The sequence below is a fragment of the Paramisgurnus dabryanus genome, chromosome 4 (assembly GCF_030506205.2).
Source record: "Paramisgurnus dabryanus chromosome 4, PD_genome_1.1, whole genome shotgun sequence".
NCBI lineage: Eukaryota > Metazoa > Chordata > Actinopteri > Cypriniformes > Cobitidae > Paramisgurnus > Paramisgurnus dabryanus.
Window position 1 is genome coordinate 28,733,017 of NC_133340.1, and position 12,414 is coordinate 28,745,430.

At 36.5% G+C, this 12,414-nt stretch overlaps 2 protein-coding genes across 2 annotated transcripts; both read left to right on the forward strand.

Moving 5' to 3' along the window:
* The first annotated feature begins 1,618 nt into the window (after window positions 1-1,618).
* Window positions 1,619-2,596, forward strand: LOC135736134 (2-oxoglutarate receptor 1-like). Its single transcript, XM_065254921.1, has one exon. It carries the CDS (start codon window positions 1,619-1,621, stop codon window positions 2,594-2,596), a length of 978 nt encoding a protein of 325 aa, XP_065110993.1.
* Window positions 2,597-7,750: 5,154 nt separating this feature from the next.
* LOC135736133 (2-oxoglutarate receptor 1-like) lies at window positions 7,751-9,974 on the forward strand. Its single transcript, XM_065254920.1, has 2 exons — window positions 7,751-7,861; window positions 8,941-9,974. The coding sequence occupies exon 2, from the start codon at window positions 8,949-8,951 to the stop codon at window positions 9,972-9,974; it is 1,026 nt and encodes a 341-aa protein (XP_065110992.1). The 5' UTR covers window positions 7,751-7,861; window positions 8,941-8,948.
* Window positions 9,975-12,414: the final 2,440 nt, after the last annotated feature.

Sequence of the window (12,414 nt, forward strand, 5' to 3'; positions counted from 1 at the left end):
ATATATTTCAGTGACTTACAGTATGGTGATGCACTGGCCCGATCGTGCAAATGACAATACTTTTTACTGGCCCAAACGTCTCTCACGCTTGCCCCGGGCCACCGGGCAGTCCTTTATGTTGAGCCCTGGTATAGACAAATATAGGTTTGGTAAAAATTAAAACTATAGTTTTGATAAAGTCTTGTGAATGTCTGATAAAGTGTAGGCAATGATTATGGATATTTGTAAATCAAGAAGCACACGAGACCTGGGAGTTAATTTGGCACTCGCCTTACAGTAAAGGGGTAATGGCTAGACGTTGAGTGACACCCATTACAAATAAGAAATGATAAAATAAGAAATAACATAAAAGACACCAAAGTGTCTTCAGTTCCTCCGTACTGTAGTTCCACATCAGCATTAAACTATTTATAGTTCTGTTGTATTTACTCACAAAAGATATTTGGTATGTTGATGTCACAAAAGGAATGCAAATAAATGAATGCCAATAACGAAAGTGAATTTTCCTCAGAAGAAAGTAAAAGGTTTGGAGGGAGGGTGAAATGGTTTAAATGGTCTAAACTATCTGTTAGATCACCATAATCCTTTCATCAGCAGTGCCAGAAGTTGGAGGTGAAGCGTGATTGTAAGTTGCAACCCTTGTTATAATTTAACCTTTAAAAAAATGAATGAAGGCCATCAAGTTTACTGAATATGATGATGATATTATTAGTACTCTGTAAAATAGGAAATCAGTATTTTTGCCTTCTTTTTTAGCTTATTAAGACTAAAATGTTGTAAGAAAAATGTTTTGGAATTTTTTCCCCGTTTTAGACTTCTGCATAAAACAAGTATGAAACATGTGTAAATGGGAAAATAAGATATATTCTCCCAAAACACATCTAAATTGAGGCTGTGACAGTGACGGCAGTAATGGAGGAGATACCGGCGGTGGTGGAATGGTTGTCGATATATGTAGACCTTAATTAAATACAATTTTAATAGAAAGTGAATATGGATGAGACATCTTGCCCATTTCTAAACAAACAATAAGTGAAACAATGCACCAAAACCTGTAAGGGTGTACAGTACTAACACAAGGCACGGTTGCCTTTAACAAAGCTGTGACACTTGACAGCCATGATTGCAACGCCTCTGCACAGTTATTTTAGCCATGCAACAATCTTAAATACAAAGGTGTGTCACGATACCATAGAATAACCTTTTCTATTTTAATGGTTCTTTAAAGCATCTTTAACATCTGAAGACACTAAAAGAATCTAAAGAAGCATCTGTTTGCACTGCGTTGCTGACTCGCTGCTGCTGTGTATCAAATAATCAAGCGATGGACGCTTTCTGTGGAAAAGCACCTCCTCAACAAACAATATAACATAGCTGTCTGCATATTATTTGATAAACTAGATAAGAAGTGTGGATAAGGGTGTTTAAAATCTCTAGGATGTAATAAAACCCTAGCCTTATGGTTTGTCTGTGGTGAATGACTGTAGAGATGCAGGGGTTATTGTGTAAAATTGGTTGTACGCTATCTCATTCAGTCAAGACAAGTAAAGAACCACAACCATAACGGTTCTCTTTAACAACGTTCTTCATTTCCTTTTCTTTTTCTGCAGCAAGAACCATGTCGAATGACAACTGCACCCATGTGGATAATCTCGTAAAGCGCTACTATCTGCCAGTCATGTACAGCGTCATCTTTATCGTGGGTACGGTGGGGAACATCACAGCTCTGGTGGTGTACGTGTTTAAAGTACGGCCCTGGACCAACACGACCATCATCATGGTAAATCTTCTCGTCAGTGACCTCCTACTCATGGTCTCCATGCCCTTCTTAGTTTACTACTATCACCTCAATGAAACCTGGACGCTGGGACTTGAAATGTGTCGCTTCACGCGCTTCATCTTTCATTTTAACTTATACGGCAGCATCCTCTTCCTCACCTGTCTGTCCATCTTCCGCTACGTTGGAGTCGTTCGTCTATGGCAAAGGGAGGACATTAAGAAGAAGCGCTGGGGTGTGCTGGCTTGTGTGTTGGTCTGGGTTGTTGTGGTGGCCATGATATCTCCAATGTTTAACAACTTTGAATTAGATCAAAAAGACAACAAAACCATATGTCCGGACCTCGCCAGCAGTAACACAGAGTTCGCCTGGCCTTTTAGCTGGGTGCTGACTGTAGTGGGATATATATCGCCTCTAATCGTGATCTGTTTGTGTTACTGGCGTATCATGAGAAAGTTAGGGAAGGGTCCTCACACAAAGAGCAGGGTACGAATAAAGGCAAGAAGAGTTATTGTGTTGATATTGACCTGCTTTTTTGTGTGTTACTTGCCTTTTCACGTACTACGAGCTTTGAGAATTTACACAAGGATCATGCCGAATGTCACCTGCATGTTGGACCACGGTGCGCATGCCGCATATGTGATATCAAGACCAATCGCTGTTCTTAACATAGTTTTTAACATGATGCTGTACACATTGTCTGGGGATTCCTTTAAACAGGCCTTCATGGAGTTCTTTAGGTGTAAACAGCTTACAGAAAAGACTAAAGAGATTTTTAAGGTGGCTGTGATCAAAAAACCATCATCTGACTTACAGTAGCGTATGTATAGTAGCATAGTATTTGAATCCTTAAATGAGCTGTTGGTAATGAAAAGTCACTCACTAAAGCCAACATCTGAATAGGACATTAAAATGTACATTCATCATTCACTTTTTAATGCACACTGTATAGTTGTCTAGACTTTTTTACTGTATGTGCTTTCATTTATGAAATGTGACTTTTTGCAAAGCAAAACTTTTGAAATGCATGGCTAACAGTTTGTAAAGTTGCACTTTTTGTTTTTTCTCTTTGCTGAAACAATTAAGACCTAATGATCAAATAATTTGTAAATATGTGTAACAATTTAAGATAGAATTGCAGTGGACTGTGTAAAGACTGTACTGTGTGATAACATACAAATCAAAATGTTATTTTGGTCACACCTGTCTGAACCTGTTGTTCTTACAGCTGTCTGAATAAAGAAGTTAAACATCTTATAAATAGAGGCATTCAGTGACAGCTGTTTCATCATAGTCTGACGTCAACCTATTGTTTAGTTAAGTTTAACAGTAAAGGAAAAGAAAGCAAGAAGAATATCTAGAGTTTTTTTTTTTTGATATGCCATCCAAATGTTTAGCGTGAAGTTTATTTTCTTAACTGTTAGTGAAGACTTCTGTATGTAGTACTGTACTGATGTACATTGGTAAAATATATATTATATATATAATATTAAACAATACATTTTTAAAAATGGCTAAACCTGTGTGAATGTTGATGGAATAAATGTAAAACTGAAAAGAGCATTAAAGTTACCACGCCCTTTATTACATACTGAATATACAGTACATTAATTATTTTATTTAACCTGTCGTAACTATTTAATGCACATTTTAAATAAACCAAATGTTTCTTTTCTAACGGGTAGCTAAGAGCCGGGACTTTGCCTTTTACATCAGTGCATAAAAAAATGAGTTACCTTAGTTGAAAACAATAGCAAATAAAAGTATGTCAACAGTTGTTGACATGACTCCAATTTTATGTCTCCTCAAAAAATGTTTAAGAAATGACCTGAAACAATACTTAAAAGAAACAGCATGAAAAACACCATGGAATGCATGTCATAAACATGATCTCTGAATGTAAATTTTCTCAGCAAAACATTTCTTCTAAGAGGAAGCTATTACTTACTACTGAGCTTGAATAAGAAGTAAGAAAATACTTCTGCATAATCATTAAAAATGTCAAAAAACACTTATTTTTCGTTTTAAGGTGAATTAAACTAAACAACAAAATGAAAGGGAATAACTTCCTGAAAAATTGGGATTTCCCAAACTGTTTTAACTGTGGGAAACTGAAATTGAATGAGGTTGCTTGCTTTGATGTTTATTGTCATACCACATACAAAGAAAACAACGGAATGGAATGAACTGAATCTGTCTTGCAAAACTACATTGCATAAAGACCTGGTTTCATAGACAAGGCTTAACTAAACCCAGCACTAGGCCTTAGTTAAATTAAGGTGTTTACACATCTTTTATATACATGCCTTGGAGAATGACGCTAATGGTGTTTATCTGGAGACAAATCAATGGTTCTGGCATATTTTAAAGGGGGGGGTTCAATGGTATTTCATGCATTCTGACTTATTAACACAGTTATAGAGTTGTTTTCTCATGCTAAACGTAGGCAAAGTGTCAAAAAAGCAGTTGGACGTGTTACAGAGTATTTCTGTGCCGAATGCACTTCGCCAGGGTTCGTACAAGTTTCGGAAAGTTTTTTTCGATTACAGGTCCAACTGACATTTCAGGGGTTTTCTATACGTATCACTTCTTTATATGGGCACTTCCCGCCCACCCGTCAATCAGCGGGAGACGCTAGAACATACAAACATTCACATCACGCGACATCTTTGTTTAATTTCAAAACTTAACAATGGCACGAATGAAGAAGTGTGTTTTTGGATGTAAGTAGAAGAAATCCAGCCTTATGAAAACGATGGATATAGTTTATTATCCGGGGTAGCAGCGGAGTTTTGCGTGTGTGTTTGATGCGGTGGATTTTCCCAACCGGGTCATGAGTTGCACGCGGTAAGTAAGACTTCTGTCTTATGTTGTAAATATGCGCGTGCATATTATATAAATGACACGAACATGTAGTGAATCATAAGTTTAAATCTGATTAAACTAAAGACTGTTCGGAGATATAATGTATGTCATACTACTCTATAGGTTCTCCAGATTAACATCAGAAATGCAGAAACAGCGTGTGTTACGTGAGCTTTAAGATCTGTCCGTGCAAGTTCATTTTAGTTGAGACAGCTCAAACATGTGTTTTAATCTAGGACTAGATTTAAGCGAGCTTCATAAGCATAAGCGGTTGACAAATTCCTACCGGTATATCATATCTACCGGTTTATCACCCACCCCTAGTCATAGTACATTTTGGTAGTATACCATGGTATACCGGTTACTGTGAATCACACTGAAGGGGCTTATTTCGTGATAATAACCTGCTCCCTGTACATTATCCAACCTGATCTCACAAATTTCAGTGAAATAGTCACGCATTACGTAATAATATTACTTTTATGAAGTAACGAGTAGAGTAACACATTACTTTATAAATGTACACATTAATACTTGTGTTAAGACTTACTTCTTTAAAAAAGTTACTTTTCAGTTTAATTAAATCAAATTAAAAGTTAAATAAAGTACTGAATTACACGGAACATATTAACGTAGAATTATGCACTCTGTGCACCTGAGCGGGAACAGTTTGAGTCAGAAACAGAGATGGCAGGCCAGAGCCAGGCCATTTTTGCGATCATAAAAAAACCCTGCAAGGCCTGAAAGAGATCAAGCCTTAACCAAGTAAGAAAAAGTAACTTAAAAGTAACATAAGCATTACTTTCCATAAAAGTAACGTGAGTAACGCAATAGTACTTTTTTGGGGAGTAACTTAATATTGTAATGCATTACTTTTAAAAGTAACTTTCCCCAACACTGTTCACTGCCAACAGTACCCGCACTGTAAAACATTTGCTGTGGTTATGCAGCTGATGTGGTGTATAGCGGAAAGTAGGAATGACACAATAGTTCTGATAAAGTCTTGTGAATGTCTGATAAAGTGTAGACAGTAATGATATGGTCATGTTTAAAGCTATATGTTGCCGTGTATGTTACAGTTTTGTTTATGTTTGCATAAACTTTGATTTCTGGAAAGCTAAGCACACACACTTAACCTGACGTATAGATTGACCTTCTAATCAGTTTACAATGAATCCATGACAAGAAAATAAGGTTATTCTTGCTGCTGCATTGAAATAACTTAACTCTTTCCCCGCCATTGACGAGATATCTCGTCAATTAAGAGAAAGCGGTTCCCCGCCAATGACGAGATTTTCCGTCTTTCCGCAATACAGCTATTATCCACCCGGTGGTTCCGCAACTTTTTAAACACAGAAGTATTGCCCTATGGCAAGCTGCTGCATGTCCGTGTCTGTTTTAAAGATCGCTCTGAATGGGATCTCTATGAAAAGTCCGTCACAAAAATGGAATTATCTCCGCTTTTTGCTCAAAATGTGGTGTTTTTGCAAAAACCTACCCATATTCAAAAGCTGATTGCAAAAGAACCACTAAAGGTAGGATGAAACGGTTTTTTTTTTTTGTTTGAAAGCAGAGGGTCTGTTCTTTCATTTGGTATATTGTATGTTTATTTATTTAAAGAAGAACATTTTCTGGAAGGCATTAAACTTTGGTGAAAATCATGAAAAACGCTGGCGCTGGCTGGCAACTTTTTTAAAAAACGCTGGCGGTGAAAGAGTTAATGATAAAAATAATATAAAGGATTTAGAGTAAGAAAGTGCAAGCACTGTGGACTAGGGCTGCACGAATAATCGAAAAAGAATCACAATCTTGATTCATACATACACGCGATCCTCTTTGTAAATTACAGCGATTCTCTTGCATGTACAGTATTTCCCTATATTCAGATATACTGCGTTCACGTATTTACATTACAACACTCCAGATGTTATGTCAGTTAAACTTGCTAACACTCACGCAGTGTAAAACCAAACCCTATTAATTCACCAATCAGACCTGATCGTTCTTCTCATTTGCGGCGTTTGGCTGTCACTCGTGTGACTTAAAACAAAGCGGCAAACCTAAACACATTGATTTACTTGATGGATTTGGAGTGGCAATTTTCAAACAAATGAGAGGAAAAATGTGCGCCATTGCGGAAAATCCTGGTGGCGACGGAGAGAGTGACAATGCAACAATATTGGTTCCAAAAAAAGGCAAGGAAATAAGTTTCCTCTGGCCGTTTTTTAATCGGAAGGCTGCAGCCTCCGTTGGTCGCATATGCAGGCTGCATACGTCATCGAGCCAGGTTTAACTTAACTGAGCATTACATTCACAAGTCATAAACGTATTACAACAATTTACGATTAACTAAGAATAATAATCAACTTTATAATTGTTAATATTCTGAAATAAGACGTTTACATCTTAGAAATGCGACCTCCGGAAGGCTGCAGCCTTCAGATTAAGAAACAGCCTCTGTATTATCGTTTAGTTCTTCAAAGGTTTCGTGTTTCTAAAGTTTCAAGGTTGACCAGTTTGATTAAAATAAATAGCACCTGTGCTTTTTTGTACAATTACTTTTATTTATTAGTGTATGTTTAACAGCCGACACATTTTAAATTGCTCATCTTTTAAAATAAGGAAAAGAGACTTTGAAGACACTTTATTATAACTAAAAGTTCGGTGTAGCACATTTTTGCTACTTGAGTGCAATAAATGTTTTTTTTGTTGTTGAAAATATGAGAATCGTTTGAGAGAATCACCCTTTTAGTACCGGATTACTGTGCTTGGTACCTCAACGGAAGGGTCCCAAAAAAGTGGTATGGTACGGTTCGCTATTTTGGTACCGACAATGAAAACTGACATATTTGCGTATGGTACTGTGGAAACGAAACATAAATGTCTCAGGTTACGTTTTTCTTTGTAAGCCTATAGGATTTTCTATCTGCTTTGTTGTCTAGCAGGCAGTTCGTGGAACAATTTACAGCACATCTTTCTATCGCAAGCCACAAAATTTGAATAATCCTTTAGTGCAGTTTCACACATCACGCAAAGACCTTTAGGAACTGTATGCCAATATCTAATTTAATTGACTTTATCATGCGATATGGAATTTACTCCGAAGGAAGTCAAAGGTTTGGGTGGGAGGGTTAGATGGTTTAAACTGTCTAAACTATCTGCTAGATCACCATAAACCTTTTCATCAACAGAGCCAGAGGTTGGAGGTGAAGCGTGATTGTAAGTAGTTACCATTCTAAAAAGTTTAACTTTAAAAAAAGCTTGAAGAGCTTCAATCCTACTAAATAAACGTATTATGCTATTTTGAGTACTCCGTAAAACATAAGAATCAGTGTTTTTGCCTTATTTTCCACAGATATCTTGTTTATTAAGCCTAAACTGTTGAGCATAGTAAGAAGAATGTTTTGGCAAATAGGTTTTAACATCTAAATTAAGGTTGTCATGTTTTTTTTACCACTGCAGTAGCAATGGAGAAGCTGCTGGTGGTGGCGTAGTGGTTGTGGATATATGTAGACTTTAATTAAATGCAGTTTAAATAGAAAAGTAAATATGGATGAAACATCTGCCTGTTTCTTAACAAACATTAAGTGAAACTCAAACTAGGCACCGTTTCCTTGAGCAAAGTCGTGCCACTTGGCAGCCATGTTTGAAACACCTCCGTTCAGTTATTTCAGTCACGCAAGTCCTATCTACTTGAACTTGAGTTGCTAATAGGTTGGCAAAGATGCTTTTGGGAAACGCACCCCAGAGCAATTCACTGTAGTATTAGTTAGATCAGTGGTTCAACCTTTTTTGTCATGTATTGATTTGTTACGAGATGCAGCATTTATATTTATTGCAAATATAAAGGAATTTAAATACAGGAAAAACCTACCGATTCCATTTCGCGCTATAATAATTGACACTGGTGGGATCAAATATGGAAATCAAAACGTATGTATCATAAAAATGGTATATGCAAATTGAGATAGCTAGACTGACAAGACAGATTATAACCCAGAAGATGTGCACGAGAAATAATTGCTTCATATGATCACTTGTGATTGGCTGTATGTTAGTTCACTCAAATCTAAGTAACAAATTAGAAAACAAAGACAAGAATTGGCGGTGTGCGGAGAAAGTGGTCTGGGACGTGTTCTCTGGTCCCCCGTGGTTGCTGCGTACATGGTTGCAGATAGTATTTAAAGTTTAATATAGACTTGAATGCCCCTTGGGGGGCAGTACTCCCCTCGTTGAGTGACGCTAAATTAGATGTTATCAATTAACAATGTTATCCATTTCTTTTTCTATTTCTGCAGTGAGAATCATGTCGCAGAACAGTTTGAATGAAAACTGCACCCATGTGGATGATCTCGTAAAGCGCTACTATCTGCCGGTGATGTACAGCCTCATCTTTATCGTGGGTACGGTGGGGAACATCACAGCTCTGGTGGTGTACGTGTTTAAAGTACGGCCCTGGACCAACACGACCATCATCATGGTAAATCTTCTCGTCAGTGACCTTCTACTCATGGTCTGCCTGCCCTTCTTAGTTTACTACTATAAACTCAATGAAACCTGGACACTAGGACTTCAAATGTGTCACTTCACACGCTTCATCTTTCATTTTAACTTATACGGCAGCATCCTCTTCCTCACCTGTCTGTCCATCTTTCGGTACGTGGTAGTCATTCGTCTATCGCAAAGGGAGAACATTAAGAAGAAGCGCTGGGGTGTGCTGGCTTGTGTGTTGGTCTGGGTTGTTGTAGTGGCCATGATATCTCCAGCGTTTAACAAGTTTGAATTAAAACTCGAAAACAACAGAACCGTATGTCCGGACCTCGCCAGCAGTAACACAGACTTCGCCTGGCCGTATAGCTGGGTGCTGACTGTAGTGGGATATATATCGCCTCTAATCGTGGTCTGTTTGTGTTACTGGCGTATCATGAGAAAGTTAGGGAAGGGTCCTCATACAGGTAGTGAGAAACGAATGAAGGCTAGAAGAGTTATTGTGTTGATATTGACCTGCTTTATTGTGTGTTTCTTGCCTTTTCACGTACTACGAGCTTTGAGAATTTACACAAGAATGATGCAGAATGTCACCTGCATGTTGTACCACGGTACGCAAGCTGCATATGTGATATCAAGACCGATCGCTGTTCTTAACACAATTTTTAACATGATGCTGTACACATTGTCTGGGGATTCCGTTAAACAGGCCTTCATGGAGTTCTTTAGGTGTAAACAGCTTACAGAAAAGACTAAAGAGATTTTTAAGGTAGCTGTGATCAGCAAACCCTCATCTGACTTGTGTGAAAGAAGTGAAATTGCATGTTCATCGAAAACACAATGAACACAAATGCCAACAGTTAAATTTGTACAGTTTAAAGAAATAATCGCATGTATTTTTAAATCGTTTCATGTGCAAAGTAAAGAGTTATATTTGTAAAGTTTAAAAAAAAAAATCACATGTATTTTTAAATCGTTTGATGTTCAAAGCCAACAGTTATATTTGTAAAGTCTACAGAAATAATCACATGTATTTTTTAATCGTTTCATGTGCAAAGCCAACAGTTATATTTGTAAAGTTTACAGAAATAATCACATGTTTTTTTTTATTGTTTGATGTGCAAAGCCACAGTTATATTTGTAAAGTTTAAAGAAATAATCACATGTATTTTTAAATCGTTTGATGTTCAAAGCCAACAGTTATATTTGTAAAGTTTACAGAAAAAATCACATGTTTTTTTTAATCGTTTGATGTTCAAAGCCAACAGTTATATTTGTAAAGTTTACAGAAATAATCACATGTATTTTTAAATCGTTTGATGTTCAAAGCCAACAGTTATATTTGTAAAGTTTAAAGAAATAATCACATGTATTTTTAAATCGTTTGATGTTCAAAGCCAACAGTTATATTTGTAAAGTTTAAAGAAATAATCACATGTATTTTTAAATCGTTTGATGTTCAAAGCCAACAGTTATATTTGTAAAGTTTAAAGAAATAATCACATGTATTTTTAAATCATTAGATGTGCATAGCCAACATTTATGTTTACAGAAATAATCACATGTATTTTGTTTAAAATTTAAGGCTTGATTAAAGCTTTGTAAATATTTAACACAAAAAGACAGAACTGTGTATAAAACTGCACCATAAAAAACAAACAAATTGTGTGGTTGTTTAAAACTGTATTCGTGACCTGACTGAGTCCATCTCCAATGGAGAACTAACTTGTTAGTCAAATCAGAAAAACAGTTCATAAATGCAAACTTTCTGTGAAAACAGTTTCCTATGCCATAGTCTCATGTGAATCTGTTGTTTAGTCAAGTTTAATAGTAACAGAAGAGGAAGAAGTTATTTGTCACAAACATTTGCAAGCCAAATGCTTGTTGTAAAGTTTATTTTGTTCTCAAACTGTTGGTAAATAGGGAAGACATTAACTGTACTGCAATACATTAAAGCTTTCAAATTACATAAAACTATAAAAAATGTTTTAAACCACAGCAACTGACAAGTGAATTTTAACAGGGCCCCTCTTAATATCAGTTTTACTCGTGAGAAACCATCAATACAATATTATTGCCCTATTCTTTTACTATGTCACATATCTATCTCTGTGTACTTTTCTGAACAATACTAGAACTTTGATTTGATTTGATTTTATTTTACTTAAATATTAAATATAAATCAAAAATGCGAAATTATGAGATGTAGTAGAGTAAAAATTATGATAATATGCTTTGGAATGTATGTTTTTCAAAGAAAAACACTGATAAAATACGAATACTTAAAAATGAACTTTTATGTAGAAAGTAAAAATACGTAAGTAGTGTTTGCTTCTGAGAATCAGTTAAGTGTGAAATACGTGCACACCATGTGGACCTCGTACAACATGCTAGCACAGAAAAACTTAAAAAAAAAAAAATGCAGCACCGTTCTCCTCAATGAGGCTTACGGACATGGGGGGGTAGAAAAGTCGCTTGTTTTGGGCTTGTTTTCACAGGCCTGGTTGCTTATTTGTCTCGCCAGATCTGGCAACACTGCCCACAACATTTACCATATACAACATGTTACAATACAGATACAAATCATCTATGCAAAACATGTGGCAGGCAGCACATACAGTATGCAGTCACACAAGGTAATTGACCTGCTTTTCCTGTTTACAAATCTTTATCACAGTACAGTAGAGTAATGTTTCCAACTTAAGATTTTTCCACACCAATGGTAATAAAGTAACTTGAACAAATCATGGCTAACAAAGTTTTTTTTTTTTTTTTGTCGAATGTGATACCAGTAACAAACCAGGATTTTTCTCTATATAGTGGACTTTAGTGGACCTCAACAGTTTAGTTTCAGTGCAGCTTCAACGGGCTCTAAATGATCCCAACCGATAGGTTGTCGAATACCGAACGAGAAGTGTTGCGTCGCGTCTAGGACAACTCAGAGGTATCGTACACCGGAAGTGCACATTAAATAGTGCGAGCTTAGTCAGATAGCATATACTTCAAAATGCAAAATTTACGTTAGCAGCCAATGTTAATCGCTAACGATTTGGGACAAGTATGATGTTTTTTAATGTTAAACTATGTGAGTGGTGCTCTGTGGCGTGAGAGGGATTTTAATTGCAGTGTCCAGAGTCACAGCGGATAGACGCCGCCAGTGTGCGTACATTCATAGAAAATAATGTGTTTCTGTTTTTTGAACTCATGGCACGACGCATCGCCCCCTTAAGGGTCTTATCTAGCAAAACCATCATCATTTTCACCAAAAATACGCACTTTTAGAA